Genomic DNA, 19,831 nt, shown 5'->3' with positions numbered 1-19,831 from the left:
TTTCAATGACTGGTTTTGAATATATTTAACTAAAAAATATATGTTCTTCCTAAGTGTTTTACTCAATTTATCTTCCATATATTGTGATTTGTATAAATAGTAGTTGCATTTATTGGAGAGTTTCTTTAAAAATGTTTTTATAATATAAGGAAGGATTTTGAGAGTATCTGAAAAGCAAGCAAAACTGACTTATTAACCCACCTTTTACTGAGAGGAAATCAGAACCAATGCATGTAGAATAAAGTAGGCAAGAAAGATATTTTGATCACTATATTTACATTAAAAATTAATAAATTATGTGAGTAGGTTCTAATTACCTCTGGAGCCTGAAATAATTAGTTTCATCAAAGTACAGATTTTTGCTCACTTTTCTGCTTGCTGAATCCCCCCTCTTCTGAAGGGGACACTTCAGGGGGCAGGATGTAATTAACTGTCCATGCTCTCCGGGACATGGTTTATCTTCTGTGGCTGCCAGCTACTGCCATTGAGTAGGACAATTTTAGAAGTGCACCCAGCTGAGTGTTGTAGCCACTAGTAATTGGGTTTGACCATCCTGCTTTTCTTATGCTCTTACATGTTTTAAAGCAAAGCGTTTGATAATTGCCGGCCTAAGAGAAGGTTGAGATGCTGCTGGATGACCAAAAGGCATGGCAATCCTGTTCATATTGCCAGACCCTGTTCCTGGGCCTTCTGAACCCCAGCTTATTAAATACAGAGTTGGACGCACTGGCAGATTTTATCTGACATGTGGTTAACCAGAGGAGAGGACACAAATCGATGGAAAATAAACCAAGGGAGAGAAAACTGCTGATATGGCAAATGAGGACGTGTAAAAAAACCCACTCACTGTTCAGGTTGAGTGCATGGTGTTTGCACAGGGCATATTTTTAAATATGAAATATACAGGCCCACACATCCTGGTTCTACTAACTATGTTTTTGGCAGGGATAGGTGTCTGTTCTCTATTCCATGGCATATGATACAGTAGGAATGGTCAGGAGCTCAGGGGGTTCTGGCTACACCTTTGCAAGCAGATAGCTCCGGTGGAGGTTGTTCCTGTTGGCTGAGATGGATACTACCTTAAAACATCAGAAGACCTGGATTAAAGGACAGTTGTGCTCACTCCGTGCAGAGAAGAGAAAACTTAAAACCAAGTGTTACTCTTTCAGAATCTAGTCACTGTGTTGCAGCTTTGACTATTCTTGAAAACTATCTTTTCTTTCTTTGCATTCATTTGGAAATGGTGATTGAACCAGAATTGTGGTGTTCATCCTGCATTGAGGTGGCATTGTGATGTTCTCTCTTCTTTATTCTATTTTCCTATGTTTTGCATTTCAGGTTGTTTTTTGACTGCTGGTGAGCACCTAATGATGTTTTCATGGGTCTAGCTATGATAAACACCAAATATCTCTAAGTATTAATAGCCAGCCAAGAGCTTGTTGTCATGTGTACAAAGTTAGGATTGCTCTGTCTGAGGTGCATCTCTGCACACACATCTCTACTGAAATTCATCTGCCATTTTCTTGCTCTGTAGTGACTCTTATGAGATCCTTTTGTGTTTCTTCATAGCTGACCCTCATCTTAGCCAGACTGCTGTTCAGCCCTTTTCCAAACTGTTTATGGATACTTTGAACATATACCCTAGGATTCCTGAGGACTTTGGTACCTTTGTTTGTTACAATTTTTCCTGGTAGATGCCAGATGTGTTGGGACTTCCCTTTGTCTTTGAGAGGGATCCCAGGAGAGACTAGCATTACATCACATGCCTGTGTTTGGATGCTGGGGAACTTTGGGGTGCAGGTTACATGCTACTACAGGTCCACCACTACAGTTTTACAGGTTTAGCTCTTTCTTCTTTGAGTCTCATTGGCCCTTTCTGGTGAATCCTGACTGCTTGTGGTGATTTTATTTTACATTTCATGTTTCTGCTTTTGTCTGTAATGCCTTAAACTAATGCTTCAATTTGAAACAGACTTTCTAAGTCATTCCTCATACATAGATTATTTTGGAATGAGAATTATCCCTCAATGGGCACAAATAAAAAAAACCAAAACCAAAAAACGAAAATGCTTACTGCTACAGTTTGTTCTTCTCTAGTTGTTCTTTTTAATACCTGCATAATCTGTTTGTTTGGAAGTTCTTTAGCAGGCTGCCATGACTCCTGATTATGTTTAAAAAAGAATTTACTATTTATTTGTATACTCTTAAAAATAATTTCTCAAGCAAGTTCTTTTCTTGGCCTGCATTATTGAGTCTTTATATTAATTAAGCCTTTATATTAAATCCTTTTTTATTATCCCTTTTCAGGTTGTTGTGTTGTTTTTTGTGGTTTTGGTTTTTTTTCCTCTACAGAAGATAAATTTTAGAAACTTCCTTACTTGGATGTTGAGGCATTCTGGTTGTATTTTGGTCTTTCTCAAGTTGTTTAGGGGAATTGATTAGCTTTTGCCCTATGCCTCTGAGTTTTATAGTGTCTTCAGGCTACCTACAAAGATTTTAATCTATAAGCTTATAGGTCCCCCTTTCAATTTTAGTGTTTAGGGTTTGTTTTTCATTTGTTTTCTTAACAAGCTTTGTCATTGTTTTAAAGAAGCCCCTCAATAGCAATATTTTGTGGACCAGGTTGTTTCCATTTCTTGAGATCAGACTGATCTCAAGATTGTTTTCTCTTTTTTTTTTTGTATGGGTGTGTTTTTTTGTCTGTGTGCTTGTTTGTTTTGTTTTTCAGCTGTGCATGAGACACAGACTGTGGTCTCAGCTTCCATCTGCTGTTGTGATGCTTAGCAAGTCCATCTGGGAGTCACTAAAGTATCCCTTGATCTGCTGTGTTTTCTTCTTTGACAGCCTTCCTTATATCTGCATGATAACCAGTCCTCCAAGTAATTTATTTTTATGAGGCTTTGCTGTTCAGTCTCTTTTTTTTGGCTCATAGCCACTTTATACTATTTGTTAATTCTCTTAGACTGTTAATACAGGCCTTTCTTCAGTCCCTGGTGAACAGTGTGGCTTTCAGTCTTTTCCTACTTTTTCACTATTCTGCTGATGATTTTTAACACCAAGTTTTCAGGAAGACTATTGTATAAATAATGCTTCAACAACAGGCATTTTTGTTCTTCCATGTAGCTTCCTAGGCTCGTAGAGAAGAGTGTATCCTTTCATATGGTGTCATATTGCTCTGCCAGATTTTAAAAAGAGAGTCTGTTCTGTCTTTCCTTTGCTGAAACCTTCTTAGCTGAGTTTAATCAACTTCTGTCCTTTAGCTGAGACTCACTGGTCTCCTTGACATTACTGCTTCTCTTAAACCATGTACTCTATTTCTGTAACAATCAATCTGTAACATTCAATTTGAATGTTTTCCTGTGATGTTGGAAGTGCCAGCAAAATCATTCTTATCTTTTCTTTGTTAAGCTCAGTTGCCTTCTAGAGAAAAAGCCCTATTTCCCAAATATCCTGGTTTCTTTGATTTCCCTTTTGAGCGCATTTTCTTAGCTGCTTATTGAACTTTTGCTTGCCAGTTGGGTTTTTTTTTTTTTTTTTTTTTTTTTTTTGTTGTTGTTGTTTTTTTTTTTTTTGTTTTTTGATTAGTGGTTTGGTTTTGTGGGTTTTTTTTTTGATCATTTCCAGGAATGCTGCAACTGTTCTCTGCTTCTTCACTGGCAACAAATATTTTATCTCCGGAAGTCTTCTTCCAACTTCTTATGTTACTGTTATTTGCACAGCATCCATGGCACCTCCAAAGAGCCTTTCCAAAGCCTCTGTAGAGTCTGATGTTTTTTTCATTTAACAGAGAAGTCTGATCTCTGGTATGACTTTGTGTTCCTGATAATCATTACTACAACACTGAAGCCGGCGAGGTTCACTTATACCTATCAGGCAAACTTGGAAAAATCTGGATGCCATCATTTTCTGCTGACTGTTTGAGAAGATAAATCGTATCTATATGTGACTGGACTTATTAAAAAAAAAACAACACTGGCCAAAAGCACTGGCTTGGCTTGGTAGTCAGGCATGTGTGTGGTCAGAGGGGTGCTCACAAGACGTGCAGGGTTGGCCACTGTATTGTCAGTGTTAGTCCTGTGTGCTCACAAGTACATTGCCTGTAATGCCAGGGAACAGTTCTTGTTGGATTGCAGCAGAAGGGCTGCACTGTTGCAAAACTGCACTCTTCTCTTATGGAGAACACATTTACAGCACACATGGTTCATGGCTTTCAAGCCTGGGGAAAAGCTTCAGGTGGCCAGAATGTCATCTGAAGGGTTTGGATGAAATCTTGCTGTTCCAATTGTGTTCCCATGTACTAGTGAATACAGAATGGTGTAGAGGAGGCCATGGATGCAGAACTGCTTCTCATGGCTGCATACAACATCACACAGCAGCTGGACATCTGTAATGCCACATGATCCATGTGATGTGCAAATGGCTGGGCTGGCATTCATCTAGTGTGGAGTCAGAGATCTCTGGGCACTAACAGCAAGTGTAGACTGCACATCAGATTCATTTATAGACAGAACTGAATTTCTCAAGACAACAGACATCATGAAACATCTGGTTTTGGGACTGATGCTGTTATCATTGATTGGCTAAGCCAGATGGGGAATATTGAATCAAAGAGAAAAAAAGTTCAGGCAAGCAGTTGCATAGAGCCTTAGTGACAATGAAAAGCTTCATTGACACAAACTTCAAGACAGTTTGATTAAAAGATACAGGTCAGTTAATTTTCTTCTAATGTCCTTGAATACGCTGCTCAGTGGAAGACTAAAACAAACAAACAAACAAACAAAAACCCCACATAAGAAACCTTCTTACCAGGCAGCTAAGCAAGAATATCAAGAAAAGTTTTGTGTTATGAGAAATAAATGCTGGGCACAAAAGGCAGAGGAGTCTTTCTGAGTTGTGGATCCAGAAAACATCGTGTGTTATTGGAAATAGCATCTGGCCTTAAAGACACTGCACAGGTTCTGAAGTTGAGATGGAATACTAATACTGATGGAATTGATGGAAAAGGAACCTTGGACTGCTGGCAAAAACTTTTCAGTTGATGTCCTAAATGATGAAATCCTAGATGAAACTGTACAGCTACTTGGCCAGGAGCAGGACACGGCACCTCTTAATAAAATGAGGATTTTTCCAGCTGTCTAGCAGATGGCACACAGTGCAGTCAGCCATAAGCAAATTCACTGAAATATAAAACCATAGGAGAAGGGTCACAAGTAGCCAGAAGAATTTTGCAGTTATTGTAGAGAAATATTTTTGCGATATTAGAGAATTTAAGTGCTGTCCAGTTTTACAAAGAGAAGGGAGATTATGTCTTCTGAAAATCATTGTCTCAAGTCCTGGAAAAGGTTTTACAGGAAAAATGGGCAGTTTTTGCTGCAGAGACAACTCAACAGATTCTTTCAGTCAGTCCTGTTAAAGGAAGATGTTTGATTGAGAGGTCAGCAAACTGGTAATCCTTGAGCCCTGTAACATATCTTTGTACACTCAACATTTTTGAAAACAGCTGCATGAAATTGAAGATACTGAAAATTGAATAGATGCATGAAACAAAAATAAATCAATGTCGGAAGAACATTAATCACTTGGTTTTTTATTTACATTTAGAGTGTGTTTCATTGATCTCAGCAAAAAGGGATTTTAGTAGGAGTTTAATGTAGTAAATGGTTTGAGTTAATTCAAAGCATGTGAAATTTCAGATCCCAGCAGGAGTCCTCTGTATATAGACTACTGGTGAATTCCATTAAACAAAAAGAATAAAGAAAAACCGTCAAAAGAATGAGGGACCACGTGAAAAGATTTTATGCTAAAACTGGCATTTTGACTGCTTTGTTGTTCATTTTTATGGATTATTTCATCTAGGTTTTTATATATAACAGTGAAGTGCTCTACAGCAGCTTTGCTGTTTAAAATTAAACTGAGGGCATGACATTATCTGGGAAAGATCAGGATGTAGGTTGAGAGAAGGTTGTGGGTTTTGGAAAGATGATTGAAAGTGACTTTGGATTTTATTGGTGATAACAAGATTATCACACTTTGGAAGAATTTGTGGGGGTTGAAAAATTTCTAACAGTAGACTTTTTAATTTCTTCAGTAATTAAAAGACAGCAAGACAGAAAACACTCAGGGAGACAGAACTGTCAGGTAAGATCATCTATTGCAGGCTTAGCCATTATATTCAAAAGTGTCATGCTGATATTTTAATTCCATTACCTCTGGTGTATTTTAATTTCTGAGACTAGCAGGAAAAAACCAAAAAACAACAAAGTGTTTGGGTTTGTTTTTTTTTTTCTTCTCCCCTACCTCTTTGGGAAGTGGTTAAGGCAACAGAACAGATAGCCTTTAGGATTCTGCCCCACCCAACTTGCTAAATAGACAGATAATTGCAAATATTGATCGGGAGGCTGCAAGTTCTAAATGTCCTGCTTTTCAAGTTACAATCCTACAGAGATTTAGTTCCTCTGAAGTAATAGGAAAATATTGTTCAAAGTAGTTTCCAAAATAAACCTTTGCCTTACAGGGCCTGCTTTTTTTGAGCTGACATTAGCTTGTATTTTAAAGGCAGGATTGTGAAAATCCCCCTGTACACATTGAGGCTTTCTGTAAAGGATACAAATTATTATAAAGTTTTATTTTCTCATATATTTTATAAATTGCCTAACTGTACACTATTCTGTCTTTAAATTTCAATTTTACTTCAGAATTTGTACAGGGTGTGGTGTGATGCAAGCAGCTTGTGACAGCAGAAGGATATTTTCCTGTATCAGCTCAGGGAGGTCACCTGTGCTCAGGAGCTGATACTGTGGTCTATTATTTTTTTTTCTTCTTTGAGTCAAAATGTAAATTTGTGTAGTAGGCAACTGCAGAAGGAGAGAAAACAGAAGTAAAATTTTAGATTTAGTGATCAAAATAGTTCAGCTAAGTGTTGAGATCAGTGTATGCATTAAAAAAGGAAATTGAGTAGCTGTTAATTTGGAACAAGCATTTTGATGGATTGTTCTAATTATAGAATACATATAAATATATGTAGCATGAGCATATGTGTGCTCTAAACAGACATCTGAATATTGTTGATCTTTTATGAAGCCAAATTCTTCCAGAAATTACAGTACTTTTATTACTTTTTTACTGGTGTGGAGAAGCATGCAGTTGAAGTGCATCTGGATTTTCTTACTAATATGTTTGTAGCATGATCCTTATCACCGAAATGCCAATTTTCCATCATTTAAATATGTGGTTTTCCACAGTCTTGGCTTATTGCAGGAGTTTGTGGTTTCCTTTGGTGCTGTGACTCGGGCTATGTGACAGATGGTGCAGGGAAGTTGGTGTTGTCCTGTTGCCCGTGACACCTGTCTCTTGCAACAAGAGTTTGGCAATCCCACCTGGTTTTGGTGTTAACTGAGCTGACATTGGTTGTGCCACTTACTAAATCAATTAACTGAAACAAGTCTCTGAGATGGGATTGATCAAAAACCACATTTAGATATATAAATCAGTAGATTTTCCTACTAGTAGGTAGGTTTTGTATTTTTACTCTTACTGTGCAGCTCTGTAACTCTTGCAGTTACTTACCCCTACGCCTAAATTTAAGGCCATAATTTTGTTTTCAGTGTGACTACCCAAGAGCTTGAAAGCCTTTGTGTGTATATTTGATATTTGGAAGCTTAGTGTTTGCATTTCAGGGTTGGCATCAACACTTAAAATTTCCTGACACTTCTTTTGCTTATACCGTGATTGTCAGTGTTGCAGTGAAAATTGCTTAAATGTATGACTTGATAAGTCTAAAAGGGAATCCAAAATAAGAAGAGTTGAAAGATGAGCTGACGTTTGCCAGGCAAGGCAGGGTATATTGTAGCATTTCCCTTGGTGTCAGCATGCCAGGATGGTGGGTGCTCCTCAGCTGGAGCTGGGAGCACCTGGGTGTCCCAGTCTGCAGCGCACACGCAGGCAGGGCTGCAGGGAAAATGAAGAAATGGGAACAGCAAAGGGGGCCAGATTTTTAAAGCGTCTCTAGATATCAAGCTGTAAAATTCACTAGATCAGGGTAAAAAACCGAAACAAAACAAAAGGAACCACCCCACCTGCTGATGGTATTTGTAAATGTCTGTAAATTTACAAATTTATTTGTAAATTTTACAAATTTTAAACTTGAAAATTTACAAAATAAAATTTACAAATTTAAAATTTGTATGTAAATGTATGTAAAATTTTTATGTAAATGTAAATTTTTAAAATTTACAAATTTATTTGTAAATTTTTAGTTTTTATTTAATTGAAAGAAATCTTTTATACATAAGAAAGGAAAAAAGTAATATTAAGATACTTTTAAGTAAAATCTTATGTATTTAAGTTGAAAACCCGTCAATAAACAAGATTTAATAGGCCACTAAGGAAGCAACTACAAAATAAGAGAAAAAAATGTTACTTTGTGCTTAGATGTCTTACAAATCATCAAATAAGTACTTTCAGAATCTCTTGAAGATTTCACCATGAAAAATGAGTCTGAGGCTTTTCTGCATGAAGTCTGTGGTTACTGTTGCAGCAGTAGCATTTGGAGCCTGCTTTTGGGGAATCCTTGTTGCTGCAAATGAGGCTGTTAGAATTCATAACAGCTGGGGAATGACTAAATATCCTGTGACTGTACTTTGATATAGTGCTGTTGTATTTCAACCAGGCGTACTTTTGAGCATGTACAGCAATAGAAAATCAAATATTTTTTTTTTTTTTAATGCACCCACCATTAGATCATTTAAAAATGTTACTGTAGTAGCTTCCAAGTAAGCTCTGTATATAAATTTAAATATTGAATATTCTGAATCTTACTTCACATTATATTCTAGTCCTTGCTCTGGGTGTTGTTTGTACATTTCAAAGTAAGCAGTTGCTAGGAGAAAATGTATATATGTAATCTAGAGTCTGTACTTCCAGATAAATACTTTAAGGAGAATCAAAACAGGTAGTACCTTTCAACTATCACTGTCAAAAAGGCTTTTATAGAGCTATGGACGTAGTTGATTTGTGAGACATTTTGACAGCTGCATTGTACAGGGTGATTTAGAGTTTTCTCAGCTTGCTTCAAATAATATTAAATCATAGAGTGCTTTGGGTTAGAAGGGACCTTAAAGATCACGTAGTGCCAACCCTCCTGCCATGGGCAGGCACACTTTCCACTAAAAAAGGCTGCTCAAAGCCCACCCCAACCTGTCCTGGATCACTTGGAGAAGGGAATTATCATCAGTGCATTCCAGGAACTGCCTAGATTGCTCATGCCCTGCTTTGTTGCCCCTTCAGCAGGTGTTGTGGTGGGTGAAGTTCCTCATGAGGACCAAGACTTGTGAACACAAGGCTGTTCCTGTCTAGAGAGGGCCTCATCTTCTCAATCTTCCTGGCTGGAGGATCTGTAGCAGACCCCCACTGTAATGTTGCTCTCCCTTTAACCTGCTTTCTGCTCTTCCTTTAACCCAACCTATAAGCCCTCAGCTCCTCATCCATCACTTGGCAGGAGATGCTCCATGCATTCTTACTCATCGTTGACGTAGAGGGAAACACTCCCTCCTTGTGTCCCCTCTCCTCTCCTTCCTGAAGAGCCAGTATCCTCCCCTTCCAACACCCCCATCATAGGAACCATCCCTATGGAACCATTCCCATAGGAGCCAACCACATCTGTGTGACAAGGTCCAAGGTGCACATCTCTTGTTTACTGCCCATGCCCCCAAAGCCAACATACTGGCTAGAGTGGCTGGAATTCCTTTTCCAGCCAACTTGCAATCCCCTTTCAGACTCAGAGCATCTCTTTTTGATATTGGCATCAAACTTGGAGAGGAGTGGCTTGAGGTTCTGTTCCCCTGGGAACTTTAATTTTGTGAGGATTGGTGAAAAAACAACTTGCATTCTAGAGTGCCTTACCATCACTCTCTGCAATCCATCTTGGTGTTGCTCAGACTGTTCCTGGCTGTGTCACTGGTGCCCTTGTGGAACTACAGGAGCAGGCAGTAGTGGGCTCTGTGAGGCTTGGGAGTGTCTTGGTGGCATCCCTGCTGTGAGCCCCCTGTGAGCAGCACAGCTCTCAGGAGTGTGTCAGAGGCAGACCTCTGTGTCTCTCGCAGGAGGGTCCCTGCTGCTGTCACCATCACGTTCTTGTGGTTGCATTGGCTCTTACAGAGCAGATGGGGCTAACCTGCCTCAGCTCCATCACCTCTCCTGATGGGATGGGTCTTTTCAGAGCAGAAGAAGAGGTTCTGCAGGGGCATGCCAGGCATCAGGGGAAGTTTCTTTCTCCTGTAGATTCATGCTCTTGCAAGCTTCTGTTCTTCTGCATTTTGCCCCTCTCTGTTCTGTGTGTACCAGTGGTGAAAGGAGCTGTTGGATGGTTGGCCATGGGCTGTGGGTCCACTGCAGACTGAGCTTGGAACCAACTTTCCGACTCAGCCCCCCTCATGCTGCCCACACTTCTCGCAGCCTGCTGCAACTCAGACTAGTAAAAGAAGTGTTGTGCTATTGTGGTTAATAGTTACAGTAGCAGTTACAAGGTTGATGCTCCACATAACAGCTTCTTACCATGAAAGAAATTCTATTTTGATTTAACTCACTTTAGATATCCAGTTGTGTCTTTCTGCTGTCTTCTTGCACAGTAAGTTTAGAGTATGTTATTGATGTCTGACCTTTAAGTACATTTGTTTTTGACTTCCTTTTCATTTTCCTCTGTTTTCAGGAAGTTGAAGACCACGTGGCATTTTTAATAACTGTTCCAACAGCCCTAGCAATTTTTTTTGCTATATTTATCCTTGTCTGCGTAGAACCTGTCTTTAAGAAGCTGCTTCGTATATTTTCTCTGGTGGTCTGGGTATGTCTTGTTGCCATGGGATATCTCTTTATGTGTTTTGGAGGAATCATCTGTCCCTGGGACCAGGTAAGACTGTCATCATTACTAATTTTACTTCCATTGGGTACATTTCCAAGAACCATTCTATACAAAAGCATTCATGTTCGTTTTTGTGGGACATCTCACAAAATCTTTTTGTGACTAAGTGGTTGCATGCTGAGACTCTCTTGATCTGCTTTATAAATACCAGAGATGTGCATAATTAAAATACTAGGAAATATTAGAGGGATTTTACTGTTATATTTTTAAACTTCTTTAAGCATGAATACTTGATTCTAATCACCAGCTTCTTTGTAGAGTGAATATTTGATACTAGTGACCAGTTAACATGGCAGAAATGCTAGTTTTGTTCAACACTGCTTATTGCTATCTTTTCCAGTTTAAAATGTTTGAGGTTGCAGTGTAGGCTTTCTGTGGTCTACTAGGTGTTCTCTAGCAACTCATGAGAAAAAGGACTGGGAGTCTCCTTACTTGTCTAGAAAAATGGATGAGTGGAGAAGAAGTGAAGTACCCTTCACATTTTTTAAATTTTGTAATGAAGAAAAAGCAAAATATAATTGCAGCCTAATAGCAGCACTTTTAAAACATCAATAAATGATGTGCAATATCCAGCGCTGTGGCTGATCGATTCTTTTGAGTTCTGTCACATTATTTTCTTTTCTCCAAACAGCTCTACATGGGAATATGGCTCATATAATATTTTTATAACTCTTCAAAGGATGAAAAAAGTCTTTTAAACATATAAATATGTCTTCTGAAGATTTCATGCTGATTCTATGAGTTTAACCTTTAAATTGTGTTACTCTCTCCAGAATGCCCTCTAGGTCCTTGAGACAGACTTGGAATAAATTCTCTGACTTTTTATTCAGATCTTGCAAAGACTTGGGCAAATACTGAACTTTAAGTAGTTCCTTTAAACTCTTAAATATAAATTTTTAAAATTACTGGTGCATGTTGGTAATATTTTGGAGCCCTTCTCTTTGTGGGTGACTTTATATTTTCATTTTCTTGGAAGGTTCTGGCATTAATTTTCTAAGCAACCTCCTACCTGGTTGGTTTTTTTTTAGGTTTTATATCTTTTCAATAGTTTAAACTACCAGACCAGGTCACACTTGCATGTAATAAAAACATCAGAACATGAAATACTTTTCTTTAGATATGGATTTCACCCTGGGAGTACTTCTGTCTTTGTGATATCTCATCTAGGTAATTCACAAGGTCTTACTTTTTTCGTTTGTTTTCACTGGCATTTGTGTCATGTTGTGCTAGAATATTTCAGACTTTAGATCTTAGATGCAAATATTTAGTTAGTCATATTATTTATTCATTGTAAATGATACTAAATTTGGTTTTGGTATTTGAAAGCTGGGATAATAATTTTCAAAAGCACATGGATTGAAAGAGATCTAAGAGGGATACTGATGTCTCAGTCCTGGAGTTGTGTGTTTAGCCTGTGATGATTAGTCCTGCCTTGCTTTCCTCTTAGGAAAAATATAGGTATTCCCACAGCATGCAAGGGATGTGCCTGGCCCCGTGATGGAGGAAGGACTGTAGAGCTCTGGGAAAGGGCTTTGTCTTCCTGTAGGTTGCCAGGACACAACTCCTCTGACATTCAGGCTTCTCTTTGCTTTGCGTGCAAGAGCTGCTTAGAGAAAAGGATATTTGGGATGGAGCTGCTTCTCTTTCTCGGCCAGCAGCAGCCAGCTCCGGGCAGCCGCCTTGCTGAGTGCCTTGTGGGCTCCAGCTGAGAGCAGGCAGGACTTTTCCAGAATGCCGGGACCCTGTGGCAGATGTCTTTGGCATCTGGTAGGAGAATAGCCCCTGGCCACTGCTGAGAGTCCAAGGTCGTGTGGCTCCTTGTAGCAGGATCCTTCATTTCCCCAAAGCTGCTTTTTTTTTTTCTCCTTTCAATAGCAGTGCAGTTTTTTGAACTGCTTTTGTAGGAGTACTTTTGCCTAGTGTCAGTTAAGAGTAAACTGTGGAAATGCGGGAATCTTTCTGGGAATTTGACACTTTATACAAAAGACTAACTGAAGGTTTGATGTTTTCAAACATTTGAAAAAGAGATGTGAGCAGTAAAATACTGCCTTGTATTCCTGTGATGCTGGTGTTTTGTTTGCTCTGCACTGAGAATCGGTAGGTCCATAAGTAGTGTTATCTCCTATATGTGAAACCAAATTTGAAAAATACTTCCTCAGTGGTCATTGACTGGTTCTTTGTTGAAATTTTACATTTTGTGAACCTTTAAACCATTTTACTTGGCATATTGAAGTGGTTTTGTGATTCCTTTATGCTTTTTATGAAAGAAAGGAGACATGATGTAAAATTTAAATTAATTAGGTTTCAAATATATCACTGTCAACATTAACTAATTAGAAAATGATGAAAATGAAAGAGTCAGTTCAGGCACAGTTACTTACTAAACAAGTGCTTTATATTGATGTACTTCATGTTTATATATATTTACTTTAATTTACTTTTAATTTACTTCAAAGTGCAGCCTAACTTCTGTTCTGGTCCAGGAGAGTTTAAAAATGTCATAACTTTCATGTCCCCTGAATCTTAAGCTTGTTAAGAATATGGCATTTTTTTAATTGTACTAGTAACTATTGAAAGATAGATTTTCTTCATACCACAGTTACTAGACAGAGCATGTTGTCGTGCCATTTATGGACAGCCCTTTGAGTGACACCCTTGCATCTTTTAAATTTTGGCTTAATGATTTTTTTTGTGCCTTTTGGCTGTTTGCAACTGCTCAATGTAGTGTTTCTCTGTTGTCTTAAGGAACCTGAGGTGTGAACTTTTACAGCTTTTGTTTACAATAAAAATACCATTTGAGAGAGAATATTTTGGTTGGGAACTCAATGTATATTTAATGCGGAGCAGTTCTTCCTTAGCCTGCAGGCACAAAGCTCAAATAACCCACAATTAGTAGAGGGCTGGAAATTAAGTGGTTGGTCAGGGCCGTTGTTTTGTTTTTTTTATTAGAAATGTGTAGGCTGATGTGAAATAAGTGCAAATAGTAATTGGTTTCAGCTATCTTTTTGCTGTCCCTGCAGACTGCTTTTATCAGTCTCCATTTCCTTGACTCTTCTTTGGTTGCAGGTACAGCTTTGGAGAAAACTGTTACCAGGTGGGTGTCTGGACACTGTTTGAAGGGGGAGGACAGTGTGGCTGTGGGCACTTACTTTGTCCCTCGTGCCAATCTGCCAGCTCCATGCTGGCTCCGTAATTGCCTGCTGAGCCTGATCCAAAGGCTGCTATTGTCACTGGACTGCCTGGCCGTCATCCCTAACCCATCTGGGAGAGCAGCCAGCATATTTGCACCATCAGCCTTAGTAGCTCGCTTACCTCTTTAGTTAGTCCAAACTCCCTTGCTCCTCTGTGTCAACAATGAAGAATGGTGAGTACAATGAGAGCGTGCCTTAGGGAGACAGTGGGCCGCTTAACATGAAAAGAATTGAAACTGTCATGGCAAAAGTCTTTGGTACCTGACAATTTTTTTTTAAAAATTGTGGCAACCCTCCTTTATTGGTGTCAGCCCAAGTGTTTGTGGCACCGGAGCCCCTGGTTTTCCATGGTGGTTTGGGGAAGTTGGATCCTAGCCTTCATGTGCTACAGTTTACATGAGCCAGGAAGGAGATTGGGCTGCCTGCTAAGAGTCATGAGACACCTGGGTCGATGGGAAAGGAGTAGAGAAAAGGTAGTCATGCTGAGGCTCAGAGAGAGCCACTGCCTACTGCCAACTTTCTTCCAAGTCCAGGGTGTGAGCAGTAATGTGTGGAGATGTTTTCAGTGAGGAAAGACCCAAGGGCAGTGCTTACTTAGCAAGGTCTGTGAGGAAATCTGTGGATGGTGTGTTGGTGGAGGGCCAGTAATGCAAGGCAGGCAAGCTGAGTAAGGAGTGCTGGTAGAAAGGAGTGACGGATTGATTTTGTTGTGTTAGAACTCTTCCTTACTGTAGTATGAAGCACCTTTCCTTTCAAAATGTAAATCTATTACCTGTCTGTAGAGTTTCCTGCCGGGGAATGAATTTAAAATTAGTTTCCTCTTGTTTTGCTGACAGTGTAGTTATTGTACAACAGTTGCCTTTCTGTGTCACCCTCTGACATGTCTAATACTTCCTCAGCCTTTTATATGGGGTGTATGCAAATAGTCATAGCACATTGATATCAGTGGATAAAAAGAGCTCTTAAAGCATGCTGTAGATGATATAAAAAAAGAGTAATTATGCAGCATTATACTAGTCTAATGAATTTTATCATTGTAGGATTTTGGTATTCAATTCTATTTAATCATAAATATGTTTGCACAGTGCAGGCACCAGATGTGCTCCTCCTTCTCTGTATTCAGTTACAGCACAGAAATTACTTCAAGCGGAATTTGACACTTACGGTTTTAAAAAAAATATTCAGAGTGATGTGCTTAGAATATATATTTGATTATTTTAGCCTAAATTCTACTTTTTGAGCTGAATTTAAAGTACTTCTTTGTTTTCTTTTAATCTGTTGATATAGGATGGTTTGATTTGGACCTTGGAGCAGTCCTGGCTTAAGAAGTGTGGGCAAAATTTTATGCCCTAGTATTTATAATTATCTTTTTTTTGATACTGTCTTAGCACCTGGGGATATCTCTTGTGTGCCAAGGGGTGAGGACCCACACAAAGTTTCTGTGGTTGTGGTAATCAGCTCCTGTATTAGGCAGTTTGATGAAACAATGGTCTGCAGAAAGGAAGACTTGTCGTTGCGTGAATTACATTGGGTCTGATTTCCACACCTTGCCTTATCTTAAGTCAGCCCTGCCCTGAAATATCAGTAACATGTTTTGTATAGTTAAGCAGCATATAAAAAATATGTTGTTAATATTTGAGGAAAGCAAGGCAGGTGTCAGTGAAGTCCCTGCAACACAGGAAAGTAAGGGTGAATTGATGCTATACCACTTGCTCAGGATCTGGAGTGTGGGCAAGACTTGACTTTTTTTAAAGTTCAAGATTAATCATACTCTCAGGAATGAGTATCCTGAACAAGGAACCAAATCTTGTAGGAGCATGGTTCAGTACCTTGTAAGTGAATATTCACCTGAAAAAGGACCTGAAGAAAACCAGAAGGGTTGTATCAAAGGAAAAGATTCTGCCAAGCAGATGATACTCTGCTTTAGGAATAGGTGTGATAGGAAAAACAAGAACCCCCCCATCCACCAGTATATGCCATATTTTCACTTATAATCTTGGAAAGTGAACAAATGATTTTTATCTTAATGCTTTTTTTATAGATATATAAAGTCACAGGCTTCATAGCAAGACATTTGAGTAGTTTTATCAAGTCTGGTATGGTTATATCTGTATAGAAGACTGGAAAAAGATGAACTATTAGACACACCTGCCAGTTACTAAAATCAGTAATACAGTAGATTAATACAATAAAATAGTGTGTGATCCTTGAAATACTGGTTGGCATAACCAACGTGCCATTGTTCACCTTTGCTATGCCATGGCAGTGCATTCTGAGAGCAGTGAAGAAAAGTTGATAACTGTTTTAAATAGGGAATATATATTGGAAAGAAAAAACAAAATCTACTTTTGTTCCAAACAGTAGGCTAGAAGCCCTGCTAAAGGAGATGACCATTATTAAAGTAACTGCACATGTAGGTGAGGGGAGATGGCAGGTAGTGTGACTTTTGAGGGTGTCAGGCAGGAGGAGGATTTCTGGCTGGATTTCTCAGAGAGCTCTCTGGAGAATGTTTCCCTTTATTAGCGCTTTTTACTTGTGAAGAGGTGACTGAATGTCACTGCTATAATGAAATTTGTTGATGACCCAGTTCAAGGATTCCTAATACAGCAAAAGATCACAATATTATGGGGAAGAAAAGCTTGACCTTGAGGAGTGCAGTAATAGCAGCTAGATGAAATTTAATAATAGGAAATATAAGGTGCCTGCATTTGGGGACTAACAGCAGAAGTTACAGCTATAGACTGAATTCATCACTAGAAAAAGAAGCAAGGACAAGCAGAATGAAGAGAGGAAGCATTGGCTGATCACTGGGTCATTTGGACATGTGTCCAGAAAAGACTCGTTTATGATGGCAGAGTATCCAGCTAAAATGAATCCTTGCCTGGATGACTATGTAAACTTCTAGGCACCTTTATTCCAAAGATCACTAGGAGAAAGGCAGGTTTTGTGAGACGTGAGAAGAGCTTGACTTGGGTCAAGATCTGCAGAGGAGAAGAATGCTGAGAGTTGTGTGACTGCCATCTACAGATAGTCCCTGGCTGCAGACATCAGATTTGAGGAGAAGCGATGGAAGACAAATTAGTGACACATACACCCACACCCAAACAAAAATAAAAATCATCTGGCTGGTAAGGAAAACTAAACTGAAAATTAGAATTTTCAGTGCCCCAATGGGGCACTTGGTTTATATACTCAGGGTAATAAAGATTAAAATAATGAATTGGTTTTGCAGTGGGATGGTGTCCTTAGCTGAGAGTCAGTCAGCGTCTTCATTCAAAGAGAATGGACTTCAGTGGTTCAGGAGCATCCTTTTAGTTCTTTATTTCTATGGACCACAGAACATCTGGAAACTACTGAGATGTTTTAAATGACAATTTCCTTTGACCTGTGCATGAAGTTTATCTAAAAGCTAAAGAGATGCATTTTCTGAATTTTAGAAGTTTATGGCTTTTTGCTATCTGAATATCTTTTATCCTTCCAGTATTCTGGAGAAGTAGTCTTAGAATTTAAAACATCAGGGGATAATAATTTTGGTCTATTTCTGATCTCTTTAGGCATTCATTATAACATTTCTGAGAGAGTTTTGATGTAATATAAAGTGGAAGATACTGGATGTATCCAGTAACTTACCAAATGAACCTTATGAAATTCTTTTTTCCCTGCTAGTTTATTTTCCTTGACTCCATTTCTTGAGGTGTATTTTTCATCTTGGAGGGGACATTTAAGTACAAAGGCTGAGCTGATTGTAGTTTTCATCAAGATTATGGCATAGTTTACATGCAGTGTGATAATTGCAGTGCAAGTCATGTGAATGAACTCTGCCAAGGCAAATGTACTTATTGATGTACAATAGATATGTAAGACTCAGATAAATATGAACAAACTGAATGTGGCAAGATTTTTCTCTCTGATGGGAAATAACATTTATCAATAAGAATATTAATGTTTCAGAAAGTACTGAAAATAAGCAATGCTCATTTTAAATATTGTCATATTCTTCTGATGTTTCTGAAGTTGAAAGACCAAGTGATAAATGGAAATGAGTATTTTAAGCCCTTCATATGACTTCTTATGTGTTTGACATCAGGAAATAAACATTTAATAGCTTCATAGTACGCACATAGTTAACTATTACTTGTATGATGGAGCTACTGGAGAACCACTGAAGCAGCTATCCAGTACTTCTTGCTAGCAGGTTTAATTTAGGAAGACATGCAAATGTCATTCATTGGAATTGTATTTTACTCAGAAATCTAACAGTTTGCCTGACTTCCAGGAGGAAAGGTTTTGGCATGATGCTGCATTAGTCTGTTGGTTTAAGCTGATAGACCTTGCATACCTGTGTGCTGTGGAAAAGCTTGTACCTTTACATGGCCATTGCACATAATATTGTATGCTTTTATTTTTCTGAATTGGGTGCTGGAAGGGTATGTCCTCATAGAGCCTGGCCTTTGGTCATTTTTTGCCTTTTCTCTCAAATCTGATTCAGTTTGCAGGTTTCTAGTGCTGTAAAAAATTAGCTAGCGAGCTACTGAACAAAGAAATAATTAAGTAGATGGTAAGAATATTTCCTACAAGATGCATAAGAAGAATCAGTTTAGTTGTTGGGGGGTGTTCCCTGTTTCTGTAGATTTTATTAAGTGTTAGGCACAACTGTGGTGCTAAATAAATGAACCTGAGTATTTGGATTGTCAGAGTATCACTTCTCTTTCAAACTAGGAAGCAACTAACAGGATTTTTCCCCATATTCCTGTAGTTTGTAGTATGCTGGCTGTGAAATCCTTTCTGTTTCACTTTTTAGGATGCTGACCTGGTTTAGGGCAAATGTGGGAGAGAACCTCTGAAGGGGTTGTTTCCTCTCCCACTTACTAATGAGGACAGCCTTTGCTAAATCTATTATTTGTTACCACTCTGTATTTTTTGCCTTACAACCAGATGTAGTCTTCATAAAAATATTTCTTGCCTCATTCGATACAGATGAGTTTTCATGGATAACAATTTTTGGCATCATTGTGGCAGTGATAGTGTTGCAAGTTCAGATATCTGAGGGCTCAATTTGAATTCGGTTATATTCCCCTTGCCGTTCACACTTGCAGTTTTATGTCCCTGCCACTCCCCCAAAAAAAGGAAAGAAAAAAAATCTTTTTTGGTAATATAAGCAAGCAAAGTATTATAGCTTTATCTTCCAGATTCTGTGATTTTTTATATTTTTGTAATTTTGACTGAACTAAGAAAATATGATAGTAACTACAGTATGCATTTTTCTTTATTATGCTGTTGTTAGCCTTAATCATCCAATATTTTTTTCAAATAATATAAAGTTATGAAGGAAATGGATTCAAAAGCCTGTCATGTAAAAAAGGTGAGCATCTAAATAAAATTGGTTTAACAGACATATATCTAAAAAGTTCTATGTTCCAAAAAGAGCTAAAACAAAAAAGTATTTTATTGCTATTAAATGAAGCAGAGATTTGATTAAGTCTTTTTTTCCCATGTCACACTCTGATTACTTCATATGTTATCTAATGCCAGTTCCTAACAATGTGCACATATTGCTTACACACCTGTACAAACAAATATAAATTGATGCCTTAAATGGCTTTCGCATAGAGACTCTGGTCTTTGTTAGGTAGATATGGATGCCTTTTATTTTCACTAACCTGAATTTTATCACCAGTTAGAAACTTATTTGAGAATATCAGTTACAATATTGGGTCTTTGTTGG

At 38.3% G+C, this 19,831-nt stretch overlaps 1 protein-coding gene across 1 annotated transcript in view; it reads left to right on the top strand.

Annotated features, from left to right (window-relative positions):
- The window catches only part of ADCY2 (adenylate cyclase 2), a 203,206-nt gene that overhangs the window by 9,534 nt on the left and 173,841 nt on the right, over positions 1-19,831 (top strand). Inside the window, exon 2 of the mRNA XM_030944238.1 lies at positions 10,706-10,903. Within this exon, the coding sequence (XP_030800098.1) occupies positions 10,706-10,903 (198 nt within the window). The remainder of the gene's footprint in view (positions 1-10,705; positions 10,904-19,831) is intronic.

Source organism: Camarhynchus parvulus, chromosome 2 (genome assembly GCF_901933205.1).
Source record: "Camarhynchus parvulus chromosome 2, STF_HiC, whole genome shotgun sequence".
In the NCBI taxonomy this organism is placed as follows: Eukaryota; Metazoa; Chordata; class Aves; order Passeriformes; family Thraupidae; genus Camarhynchus; species Camarhynchus parvulus.
The sequence above is the reverse complement of the archived record's forward strand: the minus strand, read 5'-3'. Positions and strand labels throughout refer to the sequence as shown.